Source organism: Bos javanicus, chromosome 11, assembly GCF_032452875.1.
Source record: "Bos javanicus breed banteng chromosome 11, ARS-OSU_banteng_1.0, whole genome shotgun sequence".
NCBI classification, from domain to species: domain Eukaryota; kingdom Metazoa; phylum Chordata; class Mammalia; order Artiodactyla; family Bovidae; genus Bos; species Bos javanicus.
This window is the reverse complement of record NC_083878.1, coordinates 73512976-73540212: the sequence shown is the minus strand read 5'-3', so window position 1 is coordinate 73540212 and position 27237 is coordinate 73512976. Positions and strand designations below refer to the sequence as shown.

Sequence of the window (27237 nt, the reverse complement as noted above, 5' to 3'; positions counted from 1 at the left end):
TTGCACTCAATATGCCAGCAAATTTGGAAAACTCAGCAGTGGCCACAGGACTGTAAAGGTCAGTTTTCATTCCAATCCCAAAGGCAATGCCAAAGAATGCTCAAACTACCACACAATTGCACTCATCTCACACACTAGTTAAGTAATGCTCAAAACTCTCCAAGCCAGGCTTAAGCAATATGTGAACCGTGAACTTTCAGGTGTTCAAGCTGGCTTTAGAAAAGGCAGAGGAACCGGAGATCAAATTGCCAACATCCACTGGATCATGGAAAAAGCAAGAGAGTTCCAGAAAAACATCTATTTCTGCTTTATTGACTATGCCAAAGCCTTTGACTATGTGGACCACAATAAACTGGAAAATTCTTCAAGAGATGGGAATACCAGACCACCTGACCTGCCTCTTGAGAAACCTGTATGCAGGTCAGGAAGCAACAGTTAGGACTGGACATGGAACAACAGACTGGTTCCAAATAGGAAAAGGAGTACGCCAAGGCTGTATATTGCCACCCTGTTTATTTAAGTTATATGCAGAGTACATCATGAGAAACGCTGGGCTGGATGAAGCACAAGCTGGAGTCAAGATTGTTGGGAGAAATATCAATAACCTCAGATATGCAGATGACACCACTCTTATGGCAGAAAGTGAAGAGGAACTAAAAAGCCTCTTGATGAAAGTGAAAGAGGAGAGTGAAAAAGTTGGTTTAAAGCTCATCATTCAGAAAACAAAGATCATGGCATCTGGTCCCATCACTTCATGGGAAATAGATGGGGAAACAGTGGAAACAGTGTCAGACTTTATTTTTTGGGTCTCCAAAATCACTGCTGATGGTAATTGCAGCCATGAAATTAAAAGACACTTACTCCTTGGAAGGAAAGTTATGACCAACCTAGATAGCATATTCAAAAGCAGAGACGTTACTTTGCCAACAAAGGTCTGTCTAGTCAAGGCTATGGTTTTTCCAGTGGTCATGTATGGATGTGAGAGTTGGACTGTGAAGAAAGCTGAGCGCCGAAGAATTGATGCTTTTGCACTGTAGTGTTGGAGAAGACTCTTGAGAGTCCCTTGGACTGCAAGGAGATCCAACCAGTTCATCCTAAAGGAGATCAGCCTTGGGTGTTCATTGGAAGGACTGATGCTAAAGCTGAAACTCCAATACTTTGGCCACCTCATGCAAAGAGTTGACTCATTGGAAAAGACCCTGATGCTGGGAGGGATTGGGGGCAGGAAGAGAAGGGACGACAGAGGATGAGATGGCTGGATGGTATCACCGACTCAATGGACATGAGTTTGAGTGAACTCCAGGAGTTGGTGACGGATAGGGAGCCCTGGCGTGCTGCGATTCATGGGGTCGCAGTAGGACACGACTGAGCAACTGAACTGAACTGATACAAGTCCTTTACTCGAGTCCTTTATTCAAGTACTTTTTAAATTGATTATATTTTGGAATTTCTTATATACTCTGAATATTGACTTAATATGATGTTAATATTTTCTCCCATTCTGTGGGCTGTCTTCTCACTGTTGATAATGCCCTTTGATTCACGTTTTTAATTTTTAATGAAACCCAATTTATCTTTTTTCACCTGTGCTTTTGGCATCCTATCCAAGAAATCATTGTCAAATCCAATTATGATTTTTCTTGGTTTTTTTTTTGAAGAGTTTTAGCTATGTTTAGGTCTTTCATTCATTTAAGTTTTTATGTATAATGTAGAGGAAAGGTCCGATTTTATTTTCTTGCACATGGATATCAAATTTCCCAACATTTACTGAAAGATTGCCCTTTCTCATTGATTTGTCTTGGCACCATTATCAAAAATTACTTGACCACGTATTTGAAGGTTCATTTCTGGGCTCTCTATTCCATTTGTTCCCATTTCTGTCATTATGCCAATACCACTGTATCTTTGTAATACGGGTTTCCTTTTAATTTTTGAAATACATTCACTCTTTATGGCTCATGTTGAGTTCTCTGCCTGGCACTCTCTGTAGTACCCAAATTTAGCTAGGACCCAGGAACAACTGTGCAGTCAGGTAGAGGGGAAGGGGAAACAAACAGCTGAGTCATTCAGTATGGTGTCTGGTTTCTTTGGAAAAGAAAAGGCACAGTCACTAGAGTAAAACTGTATGCCTTTATTCAACATAAAATGAGTCATTAAGATAAAATACAGTTTGTCCATGTGCAGAAACAATACTATACATTCAATCCTGAAGGTAGTTTTATACGACCAGTAAGAGGAACAGTCTAAAAGTAGGAAGAATAAAGATAAGAGTGAGGAGGAACTAAAAGGCAGGGCTTTATCTGTCAAAGTGCTAAGGCCTATGCGTACAAAAATTTTAAAGTAAGACCAGCTAAGGTCATTTCTTCTATTCTGATTTCTCTTGGTGCTGGTGAAAGTCTTAGGGTATGATGCAATGAGTCACAGAATTAATATGGGTTTAAAAAAAATAGGTCATAGCACTTATGGTTAAGTTTTTAATTTCTAGAGTTTATCATGTACTCTAGATCTTTCATGGGTTCTAAAAATTTCATAACAAACTTTCTAATAACAAACTTGCTCTTCAATAAGTTTATTATCAGAGTAAAGCTGTCAGGTCCTTTTCAGCACAGATTCTGTCTCTGTATACAATGAACAGGAAACCAATTTTGAGACTCTTAAGTTTCATTAATTTAAAGCTTGTTCAGAATGGTTACATATGGATTCAGCTGGGTTCCTTTCAAACCACTGTCTGAAAACTTAAAATGAGAACAATGGCTGACATGGAGTTCAAGTCCAGCTCCAGTGTTTCTAAGCTCTGAAAACATTAGACACTGGTTTTTTAAAAGAATTGACCCAAGAAATATAAGATTTTACATACCACACTTTCCATAGGAAGGACATAGACTGTGTGTATAGTAATAGTTCTAAAATATCTTCAGGTATTTTAATAGCATTTAGTGCATTGCTTTCTTATTGGGTTAATCTGAATATTAAATAATATTTACAAAGAGGATCCAAGTGCTCTAATTGGTTTAATATAGAATTTGTCTGAACCAATGTCTGCATCACTTAGCCACAGGTGCACAACCTTAAATGCTGAGCAGTGGCAAAAGCTGTCACTAGATAATATGGTTCAATAGAAAACCATCACTTAGCCCACAAAATGCCTCACATCAAATTCCATGTTCCACTCATGGCAATTCAGTACATTATAGGAATCCAAAACCTTAAAAAAGTTTCAGTAAAAGGATAAAAATAATTTTAAGTTTTAATCTATCTTAAGTCCAATCTTGGGTTTATCTTTCTTCTTCCCTAGGCACTCACTAAGCTTTGCAGCCAAGATGAAAATCAGGATTTTCCCTTCAGTTTCTTTTGAGCTTGAAGAACCAGGAAAGCTCAATTTGCAGTTATTCTTCATGAGTGCCGGTTATCTAGGCACAGCCCACCTCAACAGCTCATCAGCTCTCTCTTCCAAGTTTAGTCTGTGACAAGAAATCTTGGTAGGCATGCCCTTTTTAGGTTAAGACTGAGAGATACACAGTGGTACAGAGATTCCTTAGCTTATACAGTCCTTATAAAAGGAACCCAATCTTCTGTTTAAGGTCATTAAGTATAAGGAAAATACAGGGTATCTAACCTCTTACTTCCTGGAGAGACTTCAGACTGTATTACATGGTGGATACACCTAATACCTTTCCGACTGAAAGGTGAACATGGATATTTTGGAATACAGAAATTCAAGCTGCAAACCCATAATCCAGGTAAACAAAGTTTAAAGATAAGCACTGAGAAAATAAATTTATCCTTTTAAAATCTTTCTACTGGAAAGTCATAAAGAATTAGGATTTAGGCCCCTTTATAAGGGCAAGTGTCCTGCTGAAGCCTCTTTTAATTCAAGTTCTGTGTAGAAAGGGGGTGGAAAAAGTCAATTCTACAATACTAGAATGAAAAGAACATTAATTTTATCCATAATGGAGGGGGAAAGGGGATGAAAATATCTTAAGTTTTAAATGAATACACTTCCTTCTCACCAGTCTACAAGATGGAAATCAAACTCTTTTATTTCCTTTAGCTTATTTTGAGTTTGACAGGAAAGCTGATTTACCAAACTGTTAGTTGAGTAAGTTGAAAATAAGATGAAGTATCTTTACTGACATACTGAACAGAATGACTTTCTCAATCTTGGTATTACCAAGAGATTTCTTGAAATTTCTATTAATCTCTAGATCTTCAAATGATAGCTGTCAAAGAAGGTAAATTTTATCAACCTGGCTCACTTACACACTGAATTCGCATGTAGGGGCAATGCCCCTTTTCTTTCTTCCTGTTTTGCCACTGTGCTTTGCTCAGTGCCTCAAAGACCTCTATTTCATAGTTCATTTACTCTTATTAAATTTCATATATTACTCCTTGAGCTCTGAACTAGACACATGCTATATGGTTACTCCTTTAGGAAAGCCTTTTACATGACTGCTTTTACCTTTGCTTAACTAGAACTTTAGCACAGTGCTTCGCACACAGGTGTTCAGAAGATACTCGAACATCATGATTTATGTACACAACTAGAAAACTGTGAAATTTGACTTGTGGAGACCACTCTTGGTTAACTAGTGGTAAAAAGCAATGAACACAGGTTTCTAAGACTCTGTGATGTAAATAAAGGAAAGCTGGGGATCCAATTTGAAGCTGTGTTCTGGTGTACTGCTTTCTCAGTCAACTGCAGTCCTGTGATGTAAATAAAGGAAAGCTGGGGATCCAATTTGAAGCTGTGTTCTGGTGTATTGCTTTCTCAGTCAACTGCAGTCCTTGAGGTCCTATGTCACTACCTGAATATGAATTTTACTTCCCGTGAGGTAGGTAGGAATAACACTAAGTATGCGTTAGAAAATGGGGGGGGGGGCATGGCAATTTTTATAAATGGTTATCATGAATTGGTTCACACACTTGGAAATATTTCACCTTCATTCTTATCTACCAAATATGGGAATTATGAGGCAGCACATGTTCCCTGAGAATTTTTTCCTTTAGAAAGTGTTTTTTCAGCGTAAGATTTAGTGCTGTTCTCTTAGGCGTCTATTTCAACATGTTTGGGCAACCCTATGTATGAGTTTTCAATTTTTTTTAAAATAATAAGGCTATTAGGAGAACATTCTCAGGACTTCCCTGGTGATCCAGTGGTTAAGACTCTGCACCCTGAATGCAGGGAGCATGCGCTTTATCCCTGGTCGGGAAGATAAGTATGCCCAAAGCGGCATACTCCTTTAAGTATTTTATGTATCTTAATTTCCAAAAATTGCAATTTTTTACCACAGCATTTATGGGGAGAACTAGTAAACTACAATTAAGTGTTTCATAGGTCATTAAGATATATTCTTCAAACTCTGACCTTACCTCCTTTCAGGTCACCAATAAAGCTATATATTATTCATTTTTAAAGAATGGGCTATATATCTTTATTTCCAACGACTGACTAGGTATCCTCCTGCTCCTCAGTCATATCCTAGAACTTAGTATTTACAATCTCAAAATGACTTCTGGAGAGCAGGACTCCAGGTTATCTCTAGGTATGTGGTTAACCTCTCCTCTAATATTTGGCTCAGTCCTCATTTCCATAAACATATTTCTTGGCATTAGGAAGAGCAACATTCAAGTTTTCTTAGCCCTTCTATCTCCAGATCAATTGGAAAAGACATGAAACTGGCTATGAAATTCACTTCTCAAAGAAGGAAAACAGAATGATTTCTATTATCTTCACAAGATTATTTCTTCATGTAAACCCTATGGCTTGAAGGTGGTAGCAGAGAATGTTAATGAATTATTACCACTGTGGAAAAACAAAAACCTACTTCCCCCTTTACAGGTCTTTTCTTACCATTCTTTGTCTTAGAAGCATACTACATAAAAAAGAATGCACTGTGTTTCGACTTTCCCAGCAGTAGGTGGTTAGGAGAGAAAACAAATTCAAGGGTGAGAGCACAGAGACAGACAGACTGGGAGGACTTAACGTTTAGTAATTCACTACAGTTCTGAAAGAAACACACTACCCTGATTTATCACAAATTTCTCACTTGACTCTCTTCTGTGCAGTCTGTTGGTAATCTTCCAATAGTAGTATAAGGCAACACCTGAGGGCCCTCACCCACACCACGTTCACATGGATGTCAGACCTCAAGATGCATCAAAAACTCCACGGGTGTTCATTTTCACTTTAATTATCTTTTACTTAATAATAAAATGAAAAATAAGAATATATGAATACATACAATCTATATACATATATTTATTGCAAATACTTAAAATTCTCATGTAAAATGATTTTTCTATACTTGTGAAAAAATATGTTTTTAAATGGTGTTGACACCAACTTCTCTGTACATACCCTCAATTCCAATGTTAACAATTCCTTTAAAAAGGCAAGACACAAAAGTTTAGCATTTACCAAACCAGTCTCTACAAACCTTTAAGCCAGAAGGAAAAAAAATAGCTTGTGGTAAATAAGTCAATTTTCTTTTAAAATAAAAAATAAACTCCAAAACTTCCCCTTATTGCATTTTTTTTTTGGGAAATAATCTGAGTATCTTTGAGTAACTTTCTTCGAAATAATTTGTGCCTTAACAGTGAGGTCCTACATTAAACATACCTTATATGAGAAATTCAAAGTCTTCCACTGTCACTTTTTACATAGATATTAAAATATATATTACTTAAAATATATTACTGGAAAGCTATTTTTTAAAATTGATCTTTAATAGTTGTATCAAATGTAAAGCATTAAAAAAAATAAAGTAACCAAGAATCTATGAAGCTCTTCAACTTTAGGAACTGTTTTACCTATTGTTCTCGAAATTTCAATAGGTTACGTAGGTATTGAAACACAGTAAGAAAGATCCCTGCTTATTACCATATTTCTCAGAGTCTCTTTGGACTATTCTACGAATTGAGCTGAAAGCTACCCTTGGCCAAGTTTTTTTTTTTTTTACTTAGCATATTGTTGTAATGAAATGGGGAGACTTCTCTCCTTGCTGTGAATTGAAATCCCTAGGTCGCAGAGAAAACCCTAGTACTGCTTACTGACAGAGCTCTAAACAGTGATGTCATGACCAGAGAAGACCCCCTCATTTTAACAAATAATTTCACCCAAGAGGCCTTCAGGACTCTTAGGTGAAGAAAGGCAGTAAGAAATCAGGATGGTAAACTACGCGATTATGAATGAGTTTATGCCTTCACCCGGAAGGCAGTAAGGTCTTCTTCTGTTTAAATTTGGGATATCTACACTGTGTGCCTTCCCAGCCCATATAAGTATGCTTCCCCGCCGCAAGAAAAATGTCCCGTCTGCCAGGTCCAATATTTAAAAAATGTTACATGGGGTACTACAGACAGCTTCAGTATCTTCAACATGGGTTATTATGTAGGGCAAACAACTTCAGGTTATTTGGCCTTTTGTTTGTTTAATAGGAGGAAGAATTTTAATAAAAAAATCTTTAAGATTCAGGGAGCCTTCTCTACTAGACAACTTAGAATATTCGTCAGTGAGACTGAGATGATAGATACATCATTAATGCCATCTCCCCAAGGTGACCCGCCAAAGTGGAAGGTTATCTGAAGGCAGAGAAGATACCCTGGAGGCATCAGCATCAGGCAGCATGCCTGACTAGTCTCTGGAAATAGTGCAACTTAATACCATAAAAATAAGCTGAGCAGCTTATTAGACACATTCCAGACTGAACTGAAAGGTAAAGTAACTGAAAACCTAAGATTAAAAACTGCTTGAAAGGTACTGGGATATGATATTCTAGTAATTTAAAGGTTTTCTTGTTCCTACTGCTTCGTTTTTGAAACAGCCAGATTCTACTTTTTGTTCTTTCAGCTCAGTCAGCATTGTAAGATGACCTTCTACCTGACACCACTGTTTTGAAACAAACTGATAAACAGACTGCATTCAATTTTGTACCAATCTAACAGAATCTATTTTCTCATTTAGCCAAGATTGAGGCAGTACACTTAGCTGATGATTACTATTTTATTAGCTGGGGATTATTTGTAAGGAGAATCTGGTGAACGGTACTGCTTAGGGCCTCTCTTCAAGGGCCTGGGTCAAGATGAATAGGCACGATATGGTTTGCTCTCTAAATGGACCTGAAAATCCCTGATGCCTTTCCTCCTTTCCTGGTTAGTCTGTCCATCCTTTGATGAAGAGAACCATGGAGGAGAGACTATGGTAGGAAAGGCGTGAAGAAAAAAAATCCAAATTGATTGTTACAAGTTCACCGTAGGGTCAGTTCTCAAACAGTCAAACACTGCAGGCAGGCAGGCTATCCCTCAGTCCTGCCACTAAAGTGGGTAGTGAGAAAGCTGGGAATAGAGAGTTTTAACTATCATCAGGTCTTTTAAACACCCCTTGGGATTACCCAGGGCACTGACAATTTGAGAACAGAACCATGGTTTTTGATTTCTACTGGTTACTGGCTGGAGAACTTGCTCCTTATCCCTGGATCCTTGCAGATTTCTTATCTGTTAGCTATGTGTGTGCTGGAATAAAAAGGGAAGTTAGAAGAACATTAAATTGTCTTGGCTGAAATAGAACACAGATATTAATCTTCTATTTGCTTTGAACCATAAAAAACTCAGAAACAAACAAACAAAAAACAGAAGTAAATAGTTTCTTGTGGGGTTTTGAAGTATTGAGTGTATGTATAATTTGAGAGGTGAGATAGGGAGGGGTGGGTAGTACAATGGGGGCAAAGCTAAGATTATTACTGTCTACTTTCCCCTATTTGGAATGTGACTTAATTAAGGAGTTTAAACTGTTCTGCATTTTGTATGTATCACATCCTGAATATTAAGCACGATGACTGTGCTAGGTGGCACAGATACATGTCCTTTACACACACGAAATTAGGAGATTTGAAATCAATATGCAAACGATGCACACTGACAATCCCCAACTTTTTAATACCAAATTCTGATAAATTGTATATTTATTTTCATGTTCTTTAACCATGACTTAAACACATGTATTCAAAAATTCTTCATTTACGAGAGACAGGATTCAACAAAAAGGAAACAAAAAAAAAGAACAAACAAAAATTTGGAGCTGATTTCTCTTCCTTTCTAGACGTTCCCTTAGTTATTCACTAAAGACCCTTTATATTAGAAACTTCTAATGTGTAGACAGCAGTAATCCAAAACAGGGGACATGTTTTCCAAAATAGGAAAATAGGAAAAAGTGTCTGACTTTTACAATGTGTATGCCACACATATATGTTCAAAGTAATATAATTAAGATGATTTCCATGCTCCTCAAATGCCTGGAGGTCAAAACAGATAAAACAGCATGGGGCAAATGTGGTTTAATGAGTTTTTCTACCTGTAGATACAGCTGACTGTAGAACATTAGGTAACAGGCTGGAGAGAATAGGGGGAGAGAGAGGGGCTACTTTGTTTCTAGTGTTAAAACTGTCTTCCAAAGTTCCTTAAATTCAGTTCAAAAATTTCTGCACCTTAACTCCGCTTACCCAACAAAACACCCTATCACTGACACTTCTCTGTTAATTTTCTACTAGTATTTCAAACTTGTTTGTAAGCTCCCATGAATGACTGAATCCTCAGAGATTATTGCTGGAATCACTGCCCTGCACAGGGGATGGTGACCTGAGGGGTCTAGTGAGGCAACTCTCTCTTCAGGGCAAGAAGTGGGAGTAGGGAATGGCAGGGCCTCACAGACCGCAAGCAGAATGCCTGGCAACAGGACTGGGCTGTGGAAACCAAGAACCAACGCAGAACTTTCAGAGTCAGAAACACTAACTATGAAATTAATGCCTTATCAAAAATAACAACTGGAGCAGGTTCCACCTAGGTAAAGGGAGTGAGTAAACCCTCAATCTAAATTCTGCAAAGGCTTAAGAATCTATATGTAAAGCCTGCAGTCAGACTGTCAAGACATAATCAACATGAACAGTCATTTCCTCAGACCATTCCTCCACTCCTTCCTTTTCCTAGCCTCTTAGGAAAGGGCAGAAGGGAAATCACTGCCTTTTACCAGGTGTGGCATTAAACTTTTCAGTCACATGAAGTGGAACAGCAATCTGAAGTCAAAGTAATACATCATTACCTAAACACCTGGAAAAATGTTAAAACAAGATGTGACATATTTACATGATTTTGTAAGTGCAAACTTGTCACAAATTCACAAAGTCTTGCTTGACTTGGACTTACTATACAAGGTGCTCTTTTTCTAAAATGTAAGATCTGTACTCTGTGTTCCTGATTAAGCAACACTTGTCTCTTAAGACAACTGAAACTGAAACCTAGTTTATTTCTATGATTCCAAAAGAACGGCAAAAACCACATGTCAACCCTTCCCCATTCCTGTCTCCTTTACAGAGAGCTCTCCTTCTGATCTCATTACCGAACAACAAGGCAGGAGACACAGAGTTTGGAGGGGCCAATGCAATCGTCGTGGCAGAAGGCTCCGCAGCCCTTGCACATGATCATGGCTTTCAACCGGCAGTAACACTTGGAAGGCGTGTCCTCTACGCTGCTCTCCTCAGGGAAGGCCTGAACAGGAATGGTCTGGCCGCGGCTGCCGGCATTCACGGCCTGGCTGGCAGGGATGGCTGTGACAGTCACTGAAAAGGACATGACATCACCAACATTGCTAGACACCTGACTACAGTCGGGCATCCCCGGGACAGAGGAGTTATGGTCCATGTCTGATGAGGTGGAGACGTTGATCATGCCTCTGTAGCTTGGCCCGATCTGTGTGGGGCTCCCGTACAGCTTTGGGGTTTGCAGTGGTGGGAGGAGGAGAGATTGATGGGTAGGACTGTCTGCAGGCAGAGGAAGAGACGTAGAATTGAAAAGCTCTGGGCTGCTCCGCATGGTCTTACCTCTCACTGCATGAGCCATCTGCTTCTGTGCTGCCTGAATAAAATCTCTGGCTAGGGTCTTCTCGTCAAAGGTTTGGCCTCGAGTGAACAGGTAATTCTCCTTACTTATAGGGGTTTGCTCAGGCACTGGTGTCTCTGCCTTCACATTCTTTTTAGCGGAACAGTCACTGGTGGACAGGGTTTCTCTACTGTGGGGTCCTAAACTTGCATCACACTTGCCAGAACTCTGAGAAGCCTGCGGCTCCTCCTTTACCAGGACAGATTCTTGCTCATCACCAGTACTTTCCTCGTCAGTATCATCTTCCTTCCCGCTGCTACTATCTCCTGCTGCATTTTTACAGTCTGTGTATCCCATTTTCAAGGCCTCAGTGGGGCTACTCAGACAAAATCGGTCTTCGGGGTTCACAGAATGGGTCCTCCTAAAGCTCTCTGTACCCCGGCCATAGGTGGAAATATTAAGTAAGTAGTGACCTGCCATCGCAGGCTTGGATGTCCTTCTGCCAGCAAAACCTAGCATGAACCTCTGGCTTGTGGAAATGTCCTCTAATGGGAAACCTGAGTGAGTAAAGTTGAACTGTGAGGGCTGCACAAATGAGAGAATGTTCTGCCTCCGAACCCTCTGGCTGAGAGTCTGAAGAATCTGATCTTGGGTGGCCTTACTGAGTCCTTCTTGGTACTGGTGTGTGTCAATGCCAGAGTCCCTTAGATCCTTACCTGAAAAGAGCTGCAGGGGTCTTGGAACCTGGGGGAGCTGCTTACTTTGCAAAGTTTTACCCAGGTGCTGTGCAGCTGGATGGGACTGTCTCTCATGAACTTCCTCTCTGGTGCTGTTCTCTGTCACGCTGGTACCTATGAGTGCTCCTACTCCCTTCTCCTCTTTTGTAGTGAGTGGAACAGTTTTCATTTCAACTTTGGTAAGAGGTTTAGGCAGAATTTGCTCCATGGGAACATCTTTGCCCTGCAGCAGCTGAGTTACCAAAGGATTATTAGCAGGGATACTAGAGCTTGGCCTTGAAATGGGTCCATTCATATGTGAAGAAGTTCCCGGAGTTTTAAGGCTAGAGGCTGCCGGCAAAGTGCTCAAGGATGGAGCTGATCCAGTAGGCGCTGTGGTTACGCTGACCTGCGGCACAGGGAGCTTCTCTAAAGTGGCTGTTGTTAAAAGAGATGTTAAAGGGGAGGCAGTTGTATCCACTGAGGCGCTAGCACTTATCTCTGCTGAGGCCGGAGGACTGGGGGCATTCTTACTAGAACCTGCTTTAGGCTCCACTGCGCCAGCAGCTGCAAAATGAACAGGCGAGGCACCCATGATCAGAGCAGGATCTGCTGGAGCTGGAGGTGCTTTCTCCTGCCTACCATTACTGGGCCCTTGGGGCTGGCTGAGAGAGGCCACCGTGCCTGTTACCCTGGGGGGATTTAGTTTTTCATTACTTAATTTTCCTAAAGCTGGCGGGAGTGCATGAATGTGGGCTGGGGAGGGGACACCTGCGCATGCTCCACCGACGGCAGATGCGGGAGGCACTGAGGGGGTTTGCTGTAGTTGTGCTCCAGGGCCACTATGAGGCTGTGGCTGGCCTGCGGTCCTGGTCTCAGACTGGGGCTGAGTGTCTGGCCCAGCGGGTAAAAGCTCTCTCGTACCTCCCCTGCTTCCAGTTCCTGCCAGTTCCAGTGCGGGGCCCTTGCTGGGCTCACTGACTTTGTCTGAGTCAGGATCCCCTCCTCTAGCAGTTCTCCTTTCACCCCCCTCCCCTGGACCCTGTCCACCGCCTGGGCCAGGTCCTGGAATGGTCCCTCCAACTGAGGCGGCAGCAGCGGCTGCGGCGGCGGCGGCGGCGGCGGCCCTCTGTGCTTTGACAAGCTGGGCTTTTGCTTTGATGTCTGCAAGGGTTCTGGCTCCTGTTCTGTTAGGACTAGTGATGGAGATTGGAAAACGAGCCCTGGGAGAGACCTGCGATGTAGGAAACGGCATGGGAGAGATTCTGGAGACCGGGATCTGAAAGAATTAAGGGGAAAAAAAACAACAGAGCTTAGCTTTCTTTTATAAGAGTAACAAAACTTAATTCACACAAATTCTGAGAATAGGGTGAACACTATCACAAGGACGGGAGGCCTGTGGCTAAGAGACCAATCCATGGAGACAGCCACACAGGTCCGTCTCTAGGGTCTTTTCACCCCCTCTACTGGTGCCAAAGACTCTCCTCTGTTGACATTCACTCCCACCCAGTCACAAAGCTCTTTTCTCAACACAATTCTGTCTTAATGTCACTACTACTCACAACAGCTGATCATTTAAGATACAGACCTGTCTATGATATATGTATTTTAAAATATGCGTAAAAGCAAGAAAAAAGAAACAGAAAAAATAAAGTAGCACACTATTGTTGCTGTTTAGCCATGAAGTCATGTCCATCTCTTTGCAACCCCATGGACTGCAGCCCACCAGGCTCCTCTGTCCATGGGATTTCCCAGGCAAGAATACTGGAGTAGGTCGCCATTTTCTTCTCCAGGGGGGTCTTCCCAATCCCGGGATCAAATCTGTGTCCCCATTTGCAGGATTCTTTACCACTGAGCCACCTGGGAAGCCTGTCTTTCATTTCTTGGCTTTACACGAGGTCCAGGGAAAATTTCTTGTTCTCTTTTACACACTCACACATGTACAGCTAAGCATACAGGCTGAATTATCTCAAATTACAGAGGCCTCTGGATAGCACCAGAAGAAAGACCATGTGTAACCCACCCCACCCACTCAAGAGGGAGTATGTACATATTGTCTATACTGTGAACCGAAGTCATTCTCACCGCCTGCTGGCATTATATTTATTTGTGGAGCTTTAAAAAAATATATGTGCTCTAAGTCCTATCCCTAAAATTAAACATGAGAACTCCCAAAGAAAAAATGCATTTCTAAAAACCTTGTGAGGAGATTCTGAATGTTAGGTCTGAAACCACTGATTTTCATATCATAAAATATATTTGAAAAGACTCTGACTTTTGTTCAAAACAACACTTTGAAATCTATTGGAATGCATCAGAATGCACCAATCTTAAACCTTCTAATAGTTGGTAAAGTTAAAAACAGAAAATAATCGTTACAGATGTTCTAGGGCATTTAACTAAAAAAACTAAGCCACAGAGCCCAAAGATAATGCATCTTTCTGGAACTCCTTAATTGAGAATAATAAAGTCACTAAGGATTTTGCATTACTGGCAATACTCATTTCTGAAAAGGTCAGCAGTCCTGAAAAATTCTCTCTCATTCAGAAGTTAGACCTATGGGATTATGTAACACTTGTCATAAAGCCCATATATTTCTCATCTGGAGATATACTGAACCTCTATCTCAAAGTTCCATCTATTTTACATCCAACTGCACAGAGTATTTTATAAGCTGCCCAGAGTAAAGTCATTATTACCCCTTAGTAATACCATCTGGAACAGACAATTAATAGGGAGAAAAAACAGATGAAACTAGAAAATTAAAAACAAGAAAGTAAAAAGCACAGGTGTTTAGAGGAATCATATATAGGATTAGAAACAAACCATCTTACATCAGAATAACCTTGAGAATAACATATCCAGCACAATAAATATCTATCATAATGACTGAAAATCAATAACATGTTGATGAAATAAGGATAATCCTTCAAAGTGGTTAAAATAAAAATTCTTAATGCTTAAAAATAATTTCAGTTATTTATGTAATTAGTCCTACTACCTGTTTATGTAGAATAAATGACATGTAATACTTTTTTTTTTAAATTATGAAAACCACACAAGGTTTCTAGGTGTTGATAACAATTCCAACAACTTAACTTACTGAGAAGCCCTCTCCTTGTATAGAAAAAGAATAAAGGAATTAGATTCTTTCTGTTATAACTGTATACTGAATGGAAAATATACAATGTATGTCTGAGTTTTCTATCTCTCTCTGTAGATATATATATATATGTATATATTTTATATTATATATATGTAGGATAGATACATGTGCATATATAATTTTATACAATAAGACATTCATAATAAAATTCAAATTTTGTTTTTCTACTTAAGTTTTGTTTAAAAGATTTGTTCTAAATTACATTAAGCTTTGTCTCAGAAAGAGGGATTTGGATAAGGTCTAAGAGAGTTATAATACTAAAGTCACTTCTGCTAGAAAGCTTCGAAATGAGGAAGGAGTGTAAAAAAAAGGAAAACAGTTAAGTAACATAAATTTGGTTGCAAAAGATTTAAGTTTTCATTGCACAGTCTCTTTGGATTAGCAGATAAGATGTGGAAACAGAAATGATGGTTCTTACCCAGTGTCATTTATATAAAGTAAAACCTAAACTGTAACTCAGCTCTCAGGTCTAGAGATAAGATAAGCTTTAAAGAAAGGCTTCTCATATTTTTAAAGAAGAATAGTAAGTGATTATTATAAAATGAAAATCTCCAGCAAAGCATGAGAGTGTATTAATGGTAGAAAAATATCAAAAAAAGGAAAAGGAGATTCCGGAGTGCTGAAACCACAAAATTTAAAATTAAGAACAGCATAGTATTGGTAAAAGGAAGCAAAATGGAGAGGAGTCTTATAGTGCATGAAACAGGTCAAGTACTTCTAACGGAGTATTTCAAGGGTTATTTCCAGTAGGACTTCAGTTCACCTAAGTTAAATTTAAAACGGGAAAAAAGTATTTCTATTTGGCTTATTTTTAAACTTATATTCCAATGTGAATGAATAATATCCAGTGCCAGAATTCATGCAGACACAATAATACTTATAAATACTATTAATAAAAAAATTAAATCAATAAATATGATTAATGAAGAATGAACTGAAAACTGATGCTAGGCACAAGACCAAGTACACACGAAGGTAGTGACACTGCTACAGAAATTTAAAAGATCTTGATACACAGCAATGTATGGCTGAAGCACAAGTTAATCACATATCCAAAGCAGCAGAGCTTAGTAAGGCTATACCATCTTATAATCCCTCAAGTGACCAGTGGAGATTCATGGCAGCCACACACATTTCCTATAAAAGGACAGAACTAAAAGGGAGTTCAGACCCTCAAAACATCAAATCAGTTATGGCAGCAAGAAAAGGGTCAAGGTACACTTAAACATCATGGCTCTTGATAAAAAGATACATGATCTCTTACACCTTCTGTTTACTATTATACTTACAGAATACATTCCATAATTGTCTTAAAATACAAGAGTAGCCAGCAGGGAGGGTGGGTGGAAGTGGATTACATTAGATTTTCAGATATTTGAATAAGTATTCAAATCCCAATAAAGATTTGTAAGGATGCACTTCTAAATGTCTGTTTCTTAATAATTTTACTCATATATGACCATGGTTACACACATATCAAATACATACCACTGCTTCCACATTAAGAAACATCACAAACACTTGAAATTTAGTAGGCAAAACCAAAAACTTGTTCAGACCATCTCTCTTCTTCAATTCTTCCTGCTTTCTTACCTTGAGAGGTGGTACTCTCCGCACCTGGAACCTGTCCCCTCTACTGAGAAAGGGCTGTGGGGAGACTTGAAATGGCTGCTGGTGCTGGCGATGCTCAGTGACACGCGGCCTTTTCTCCCAGCTTGTTGGGGCCTCTTCTTGGGTGAGAGAAGATTTCCTCTTGAGGCTTTCTGGGCTGTGATCAGCCAGAGTTGATGGAGGCTCTTTCATAGTTGTCTCCTGTGGACCTGCTTCTACTGTGGGCTTCATTACTGTTGTTTCTACCCCAGGACTCTTGGGTTTGCTCAGGGAAGTAACTAAAGCTTCCTGGCTTTCATTTTTATTATAATTTGAAGCTGTAGTGAGATGATTCTTTTTCTCAGATTCCTGTTCAGCAGAGGCAACTGGCTTTTGCTCCACAAGAGCCTCATCCTTCGGGCACTTGATGGGAGGAATGCTGCTAAGCTCATTTGTATTGGTAGCTGGGGAAAGAAGGGGCTCTGTGGAGTGTGGCTGTGTCTTATCTTGGCTTTCATGCTCTTCTTTTCTGACTGGTGATGGCATCTGCAGTACTTCCTCTTTAGATTCTAACTGGGGAACTACTGGGACTACACTGACAGGCGAGGCCTCTGAAGGAAGCGTAGATTTTGGTTGCTCAGCTGGGGTTTTCTTTACTTTGGGATCATTGGGTGAAGCTGTCAATTTCTTTGAATCTTCAAGACTCAGGCCAGAACTAAAGGGTGGAAGAAAAAAATACTGTAGTTGAGAAATCGCCTATGTTATTGAATATATTATGAGATAATGTATATGGCAATATCTGGAAGAACCTGTGATACTTAGTCAGTAATCTTTATATATTAACATCACTATTATTAATATTAGTGAAAGGTCTGGAGCTAGAGCACCTAGATTCAAATCCTGGCTCTGATACCTACTATCCATGTGATATTAAGTAAGTGAGTAGCCTCTCTGTCTCAGTTTCTTTAGCAGTGTTGTTGTTGAGTCACTAAGTCATGTTTGTCTCTTTGCGACCCCATGGACTGCAGTATGTCAGGCTTCCCAGTCCTTCACTATCTCCCAGAGTTTGCTCAAATTCTTGTTCATTGAATCGGTCATACTATCCAACCACCTCATTTCTTTAATAATACATTGAGGCTAATCATTTCACAGTGTTGCTAGGATGAGTAACTAATGCATGTAAAGTACTTAGAACAGTGTACCAAGGACATAATAAATCCTCAATGTAATGTTAATTATTATTATTATTACTTCTGCTTACAAAGGAGCTACATTGTCTAGAGGCACGCACCACAGACTTCCCACAGAGAAGTGAAAGAAGCCAAAGACCCATGTTCCCTAGGATTGTGGGTTTGGACTGTAATCAGCTTGGACAGCAAGAAGATCAAACCAGTTCAGTCCATCCTAAAGGAAATCAGTCCTGAATATTCACTGGAAGGACTGATGCTGAAGCTGAAGCTCCAATACTTGGCCACCTAATGCGAAGAACTGACTCACTGGTAAAGCCCCCGATGCTGGGAAAGACTGAAGGCAGGAGGAGGAGGGGACAACAGAGGATGAGATGGTTGGATGGCATCACCGACTCAATGGACATGAGTTTGAGTAAGCTCTGGGAGTTGGTGATGGACAGGGAAGCCTGGTGTGCTGCAGTCCATGGGGCTGTAGAGTCAGACACGACTGAGCGACTGAACTGAACAGCTTTGTTCTGAAGTACCCGTAGAAAGGCTGGCCCAAGAAATCTAAGGAAACCAGAGGAAACAGTAGGAGAGCTGACTCATCTCCAGAGGTTGAAAATGAAAACTGAATTTTTGGAAAATCTGCTTAAATTTCACTTGGTATAGCTCTAAAATTCTGAGATTAAATGCCTCTGAGCTATCCTGGGAATGAAGGCCAAGTAGGACTTCCTGGCTAACAGCTAGACTACACTGGAGGGTTCACTACAGATTTCCCCTAATGTCTCAGAATACTGTACAAGTAAAAGTAAGATAGTCCTCTTTGGTGACTTCAAATAATCAGTCCTGTACCCCTGAGATGGAATGGCTAAGGACAAATTTGTACAGTAATCAAATGTAGTCCTCCCCAAAAAGCTGGCAGAAAGTAACAGCTAAAAACATAAAGACCCAAGAATGGCTGTAACGCTTGGAATGAACAATATTTATAGAATAACTGCCACCTGTGATCATGGTCTAAATGTATTCACTTTGATTTCTGTAGAACAGCTCAAAGCTCACACCAAGAAGGTAAAAAAATCAGTGTACTGGGCTCTTCATTTCATTAAGAATCACTTCTGAAATGACCACAGAGAGGATAAGGACTGGGAGATAAGGAAAAGAGCCGTTTGTTCTCAAGCTGTGATTATGGAGTATCCTTAAAGGTTGCCATTAGGTATACATAAGGAAGGAAGAGAAACTAACAGACAATTAAGACTCTGGGTATTCAATTCTATTTCAAACAATACAGCTTCATTGTCATCTATTAAGTGTTCCCATTAAGTTTTTTTTTTTTCTGGGGGGTGGGGGGCGGATGCTTTGTGGCTTGTGGGATCTTAGATCCCCAATCAGGGCTTGAACTTGTGTCATCGCAGTAAAAGTGCTGAGTGCTAACCACTGGACTGCTAGGGAATTCCTCCCATTAAGATTCTGTTAAGGAAAAAACAAGACTCAGACTACAGTGCCTTGAGAAAAGAGTCTGTATCTTGATTGAGCTATGTGTATCTCTCAGAGTGTCTTTTAGAGAAGAAAGGCTGTTTAATTACATGTTGAACATCATGGCATGTATTATAGGATCCTTAGTGATTCTGGATAAGTCATCCTATTGTGCGATAACTGCCTACAGTTAAAAAAAAAAGAAGTATAGAACTTCTGTATTCTTATACATTAAAAAGTTACTGGAAAAAAAGCCAATCTATCCAAAGAAAGGACTCGAATTCAAGAAAATAAAATCTTTTCTTTTTTTTAAGAAACCATACCATCTATAATGGCAATGTGTTAAGAGTTCAAGGTTATGAGAAATCCAATTCTGTGTACCTAAGGATTATAAGAAGAAAAAATATTCTTGGTAAAAAAAAATGAAGAAAATTGCAGACTAGATTTTCTGGGAAGGTAGTTAGATGAAGTAACACATGACATATATATAGGAATTAACAGATTTGGTTTATAAAACCTGTCTTGATATTACCTCTGACCATAGTAGCTTTCAAAGAATTGTTCTTTCCACGGCTCTACTTTCTTCTCCTTCTCAATCTCTTGTCGAATTCTCACCTGCATCTCCGGTGTAAACTCACCTACAATGTACCAGAAAAAAGAGATGTTCAATAGGAATGTGTTGTTTGCAGCTTTCCACTACTGGCAAATCATGATAGAATCATGAAGGAGTAATATTATCATGTGAAAGGAACAGAAATCTCCCCAAATTCCTCCTGTAAGGGAGAACTCCGTAAGTGCCATAAGTTGAAACATACACACTTGCATCCCAGCCCATGTAGTTTCCAGTACTCAGCTGAGTTTAAGTGGGCTTTTTCTCTGGATTTTCCTTGTATCATTCCCTTCCAGCTCCTAATATTCCCTATAGATTTTTTATAAACTTTTTTTCCCACTGGAAAAAAGAGTCATATGCTTTTGGTAAACAATGACACTGAACATTTTATTATTTGAGTTTTATTTAATGTAGGAGACCTGGGTTGGGAAGATCCCCTCGAGAAGGAAAAGGCTACCCACTCCAGTATTCTGGCCTGGAGAATTCCATGGACTGTGCAGTCCATAGGTCGCAGACAGTCGGACACAAATGAACAACTTTCGCTTTCACTTTCTCTGAGACAACTTGTATTTTAGGCCTTTTAGCTTTAACAGCATAATGAACACCTATGGCCCTGCTTAAAGACATTTTGAGGTTCCAGTGAAAAGGTAGAGAGCTATTTTTGGAGTTGTCAGTTTTCTAATTGTTCCAGAAACTGTATGAGTCTAGTGCCCTAGCAACAAGACACTCATTATGCCAAAGACTCAGCTGCTCTGAATATGCCATTTATTTTCATATACTACCAATCACGTCTCAATCTTTCCCACTCCATCAGTACAGAACAATGAATGTGCTTGGTAGGCCATCTTAAAACCTGTTCCTGAGACAGACTGCTGCTAAGTCACTTCAGTCGTGCTGTTTCCTGTTAATTCTCTAATACCCAGGACATCAAAGAATAAGTGGAAAGAGTGTATTTGAAGTATAAGACCTCTTAGGTCTTAGAAGTATAAGAAGAGGGGAAGGAAAAGTGTTAGAGGGCATCTAATACTTACCACTGCTGCTGCTGCTAAGTCACTTCAGTCATGTCTGACTCTGTGACTCTATAGACGGCAGCCTACCAGGCTCCCCCATCCCTGGGATTCTCCAGGCAAGAACACTGGAGTGGGCTGCCATTTCCTTCTCCAATGTATAAAAATGAAAAGTGAAAGTGAAGTCGCTCAGTCGTGTCCGACTCCTAGTGACCCCATGGACTGCAGCCCACCAGGCTCCTCCGTCCATGGGATTTTCCAGGCAAGAGTACTGGAGTGGGGTGCCATTGCCTTCTCCGAACACTTATCACAGTCTTGGGCATATGAGTGGAAGAAGAGGGATTTAGCCATCAGAATCCACCTAGAACTTCTGCTTTTTGGTTGTGTCTACTGGGCTTAATAAAAAGAGGGATAAATAATACTGAACTCTGTTCACATGTGTACAGTGTTCCAAGTTTTTGCTACTCATAAAATATGATAGCATGTACAGGTATAGCAGTGACTGCTCATATTTAAAAAAAAAGTAACATAATAATAGAGGTAGCACTGTTTATAATATCTACTTTAAAAAGTTGGGGAGTAGGGAACATAAATCTAAATTATTCTTAAAAAAAAAAAAAAGTACTGGTAACAGATATGTTTTAAAGTGCTCAAGTGATTCTGACTCCTTCAGAAAAATGGGGTCTCTGTTCATAGAAATCTTCAAGAGAAAGGTCAAAAGTAATCAGTAAGTGATCCCTTCTACACAGTTGTAGTGATCACTTCTATAACAACTATAATGAAAAATATAGATATTAATTAGCTGGTCAATTAGCTCCATCAGTGATCTGACAAAAAATGAGCAATGAATAGCATTCCCAGTGCTCCCCTTATAACTGTATTTATTTTAAAGCTGCTCACACTTGTTTTCACAAAGCTAATTCCTTGGCACAACCTCCCATAATTTTCAAGTGTTATTTTGTATTCTATGTGTAGTGACACATACAGTATTTGAAATAAAAATTATACAGTCACATACTACAAAACTACAGTCATCAAAACAGTATGGTACTGGCACAAAAATAGAAACACAGATCAATAGAACAGGATAGAAAACCCAGAAATAAGCCCATGCTGTGCTATGCTTAGCTGCTTAGTCATGTCTGACTCTTGCGACCCCAAAGACTGTAGCCTGTCAGGCTCCTGTGTCCATGGGATTCTCCAGGCAAGAATATTGGAGTGGGTTGCCATTTCCTTTTCCAAAGCTCATGATGCTACTGCTAAGTTGCTTCAGTTGTGTCCGACTCTGTGCGACCCCAGAGACGACAGCCCACCAGGCTCCCCCGTCCCTCGGATTTTCCAGGCAAGAACACTGGAGTGGGTTGCCATTTCCTTCTCCAAAAGCTCATGCACCTATGATCAATTAATCTATGACAAAGAAAGCAAGATTCCACAATGTTGGAAAGACAGCCTCTTAAACAAATGGTGCTGGGAGTTACATGTTATATGTGGAACCCAAAAAGAAATGATATAAATGAACTTAGAAACAGATTCACAAACTTTGAGAACCAGCTTGATTGCCAGGGGGAAGGGACAGTTAGGGACTTTGGGAAGGTCATGTACACTCTGCTATATTTAAAATGGATAACCAACAAGGACCTATTGTATAGCATACGGAACTCAATGTTATATGGCAGACTGTATGAGAGGGGAGTTTGGGGGAGAATGGATATGTGTATATGTATGGCTAAGTCCTTTCACTGTTCAGCTGAAACTAACATAACATTGTTTGAGTCCTTTCACTGTTTAGCTGAAACTAACATAATATTGTTTGAGTCCTTTCACTGTTTAGCTGAAACTAACACAACATTGTTTGTTTATCAGCTATACCCCAAAACAAAATAAAAAGTTAAAAAAAAAATAGTCAGTGGCTTTAATAATGGATGAACATTAGAATCACTTGGGGAAAAAAATCAAACAAAAAACCCCCACTGAAACTCCACGCAAAACAAAAACTGAGAGTGAGGCCCAGATGTCAGTATAAAAAAAATACCACAAGTGAGTATAATGAGCAGTCAGGCTTAAGAACTGCTAATAGTGACTGATAATTATATGCTATGCAAACACAGTCAATTACTCTTTTTATGCTTTATAATTTACCCTCTGTAAAACCGTTAGATCAGAATTAGAAACATGGCAAACCAATGACCACAGTTAGCAATTCTTGGTCGTAATTTGTATTTATTAAAGCACTCTAGCTGCCACTGAACTGTACACCTCAAATGGGTGAATTTTATAGTACATAAAACATTTCTCAATAAAGTAGATTTTTAAAAAGTTCTTAGTAATTCTTTTTACTGTTAGTTTCGTTGATATGGGGCAGTGAGAAAGAAGTTATCTCATTGTTTACCAAACCATGATTCATAATGCCATGAAATAACTCACTCTATCAACTGCCAAGCATGAAGCTAGAAATAATGAAACAGAATCTTTAGAAATAGGGCCTAAAAATCTGTATATTTTCAGCTTCCCAGGAAAGTTTAAATCCTTGAACAAACATCTTGCTGAACTCCATCTGGAGCCAAACTTGGTTATGTGCTCTAGATAAAAGTCTAGCAATGTATTTCACTAGTTCTTCCCTATGAAATGTTCTGTCCTTTGCCTTCCCAAACTGGGCAAACACCTATTGAGGCTCAGAGCTGCCAATATGCCCTCCCCATGCATACACATTCTAGGAGACACATAAGTTAACAGTTACCTTCTGAAAGTCTTTCCTTCCAGCCTTGGGCTGCTGAAGTGAAGAACTCATTATTAAGGGCTGAGCCATTTAACTTCATCAGACCATCTGGACCAACCTGGGTCAAAGAATAAGCCACAGAAAGCTCAGGAAGACAACCAAATGTTAACATGTGGAATTTGATGTTCCTGTCTTTTTTAGAAAAGAATGTGTGTACATTAAATTTTACAGAAACAAGACTAAATCATACCATGCTGATTATGGATACTTTGAATATTTTATAATGTAATACTGTTTTGTTTTGTTTTCTAAAAAATTTCTTTCCTGTTCATCTCTTTCTTCCTCTCAATTCTATTTCTTATTGATTAATTATACTTAAAGAATCTTCTGCAAATAAATACATATATAAGAGGATTTTTCTAAAAGGTTCATTGTTTGTTTTCTAAAACTGTGACAAATTACACACTACTCTGAAACTTATTTTTCTTACATAATACAATGTCAAAGTGTCTCAACTGGCATAGTTTTAGTTCCACTATAATAGCTGCAGATTATTTCATTGTATGAATGTCCCTCAATTCATGTACCAATTTCCTAATCATAAACATACACTTTGTTTCCAGTGTCTTCCCATAATCAACAAAGCTGCAATAAGCATTCCAGTAAAGATGAATATACTAGTTCTTTTTATCTATGGGACAGGTTTTGAAAGCAAAGAAATATCTGTGTGTGTATAAAACTAAAGACTGTTAGATTATTTTCTAAAAAGGCTAAAACAATTCACATTTCTACTAGAAATATACGAGCATACTCCTTATCTTGTCAACAAGAGATATTAACACACTATTTAACTTCTACCTATTAATGAGTTTGAAATGATAAAAATTTCCTTTCTCCTGACTACTAGTTTTATCTGTCTTTCTGGTTGTTTACTGACTACTTAGATTTGCCATCTAGTGAAAGGCTAATTCCTATCATCTGCTCATTATTCAATAAGGCTCCTTATCTTTATTTTGTGAGAATCTTTTGCATGTTTACTTTTACACAGTAAAACAGCCACATAATTTGAAGGTATTTCCTTCATTTGTCTACTGACCTGATTTGTGATGTCATGCCAAAAGGTTTTAAGATTCTTCTTTACACTTGCAATGTTATTAACCGCCATTCTCTCAAAGGTAACATCTAGATTCCTACCAGAACCCCTATGCAGATTCTTCATTAATAAAATGATTTTAAAATTTATATGGAAAACTGAGAGGGGAACTGCCTAAGTACTAAACATACCACACAAAGTCACTACAATCAAAACACTTATTACTAGCATTAGAGTGAGCAAAGAAATAACTGAAGGAGAAGACTGCCTATAAATACATACTGCATGTAAATAGAAGAATATATAACAAAGATGGTAATTCAAACTGAGAGGAAAAGGATGGTTATATAAACATGTAGTGCTGGAATAGCTGGCCATCTAGTCAGTAGAAAATAAAGCTGAACCACAATTTCAGAGCAACATAAAAAATATTCTTGATGGATTAATAGTTTAAAGTCACAAAGTTTTGAAGAAAATTTAGGTAACTATTGGGACATCTTAGGGATTAAGGAACTCAATTCACTTTACTTTCTAAATCTATCTGGGCCAGGACGATATTCCTCTGGCTCTAGAGCAGAAACTTTTTCTGTTAAAGGACAGATAGGTCATATGGTCTCTGCTGCAACAGCTTAACTCTGTTGTAGCTATAGATAATATGCAGAAACTAACTGAAATGTCTGAATACCAATAAAACTTTATTTACAAAAACAGGCAGTGGGTTGAAATTGGCCTGCATGCTAAGAAGCTTGCTGACTGCTGTTTTGTATTCTATAGATTTGGCAGAGGAGTAACTGACTTTCCTATGAGAACAGGTCATTCAACATCTCCTTGAACATTGCAGTGTTGAGCAAGTTACTCCAAAACAAGTCAGTCCATTCTACAGTTTAAGAGCTCTATTTTTTTTTAAGGTTATTTTGACTCCAAATTTGTTTCCTGGAGAAACGAAGTTTACCTCTTCCATAGACAGACCTTCAAATATATCTGAAGAGAGGTGTTTTAATCCACACTCCTTCCTTATTCTTTCCTCTGGTCTACATAATGCTTTCCCTACTGTTCATTGTTGGGTACTCCATACACTGAAATATGGTGTCCAATGTTTCATGCTAATAATAACCAGAATTTTGGATAAACTCCAAATTTCATTGGACAATGAGGCAGAATCACTAAAACATTCACTAATAATTTCATTAATAAATTCCATACTCCCTGTTCTCAGATTACCGTGCCTTCCCACCACAGTAACTGAAAACGACAGTCAAGCAGCCTCCTATTAAGCATACACAACAGGACTGCACTCAACAGAAAGCCTGTAAGTTCTAAGGTGCCTTTTAATTTCAAAACTGAAGATAGCAAGATCCCCTCTAACAGAGGACAAGGACCATTAGTCATAAGACAGTTCATTTTAGTCATAAGACAGTTTAAAGAAACCCACAATAAAGTTCTACAGATAGACCTTCTCTATTAGGTCTTGTGTTATTAGCCCCAACCTACAAACTTGAGTCTTTAAAAATGATGAGAGCAATACCAGGCAATAAGAGAAGTTCTTTAAAAACTCTCCCAAAACTTCAGTCTCCTTACTTGTTCTAACCAAGAACTGGGGATCCCCAAATCTGCAATTTCTCCAAGAAATGTTAAGGCAGGGACAGCAATAGCTGGGAAGGATCCATTTTACTTCCTTTCCCTACTGCTGGTAGTACACTGACTTATCTGACTCCCCAGAAATGGAATCTGACCTTTCACACGTGCTAATTCATAGCAATATAAAAACTGGTATCAATATAGTTTAGTAGAAAGATGATTTTCAGAATAAGAAAGAATTTAGTTTTGACTTTATAGTCAAATAGCTATAATGATCTGTATAGCTTACTTATAATCTCTTACTACAAACTAGAGGACATATCTAGTTCTCTTACTATAATACAGGTAAAACAAATCTCTACCATCCTGTTTTTAAATGATTAGAAAAAAGTGAAATGCCTTACACATTGCTTAGAACATAGTACATACTTGGAAATAATCATTAATCTTTTAAAGAAACCACAGAATTGAAAAAAACTTTACAAAATCATATTGAACCTTTTGCAGAAGAGGAAACAGAAGATCAAAAAGGAGAATGACTTGCTAGTCACTCCTCCTTCCTCGATGAAAGCCTAGGTCTTGAACCTATGCCTTATTCCTGACCAACTTAAATTTCTCTGGTCCCTGCCAAGATTCTTCCAAACCTTTAGTGTTTCTACTAGGTACCATTTAGTTTTATTAAGGAGTACAAACTATTTTGGATTTTGTTGTTGTTCAGTCACTAAGTCGCGTCCAACTCTTTGTGAACCCATGGACTGCAGCACACCAGGCCTCCCTGTCCCTCACTATCTCCTGGAGTTTGCCCAAGTTCATGTCCACTGAATCACTGATTCTATCCAAACAACTCATCCTCTGCCACCCTCTTCTCCTTTTGCCTTCAACCTCTCCCAGCATCAGGGTCTATTTCAATGAGTCAGTTCTTCACATTAGGTGGCCAAAGTATTGGAGCTTCAGCTTCAGCAACAATCCTTCCAATGAATATTCAGCGTTGATTTCCTTTAGGATATCTAGTTTGATCTCCCTGATGTCCAAGGGACTCTCAAAGAGTCTTCGCCAGCACCACAGTTCGAAAGCATCAATTCTTTGGTGGTCAGCCTTCTTTAGGGTTCAACTCTCACATCCGTACATGACTACTGGAAAAACCACAGCTTTGACTAGATGGACCTTTGTCAGCAAAGTGATGTCTTTGCTGTTTAATATGCTGTCTTAAGTTTGTCATAGCTTTCCTTTCAAGAAGCAAACGTCTTCTA

The 27237-nt window shown here is 39.0% G+C and overlaps 1 protein-coding gene across 6 annotated transcripts in view; it reads right to left on the bottom strand.

The window, feature by feature from the left end:
* Nucleotides 1–2111: 2111 nt before the first annotated feature.
* Nucleotides 2112–27237, bottom strand: part of ASXL2 (ASXL transcriptional regulator 2) — a 113429-nt gene continuing 88303 nt past the window's right edge. For 5 of the 6 annotated variants that reach the window (XM_061433086.1, XM_061433087.1, XM_061433089.1 and 2 more), the window contains 4 exons: nt 23338–23434; nt 19516–19621; nt 16342–17053; nt 2112–12861 (listed from right to left, as the gene is read on the bottom strand). In XM_061433086.1, coding sequence (XP_061289070.1) covers nt 10384–12861; nt 16342–17053; nt 19516–19621; nt 23338–23434 — 3393 coding nt within the window. In that variant the 3' untranslated portion in view covers nt 2112–10383. The remainder of the gene's footprint in view (nt 12862–16341; nt 17054–19515; nt 19622–23337; nt 23435–27237) is intronic. The other variant, XM_061433091.1, reaches the window with a different exon arrangement.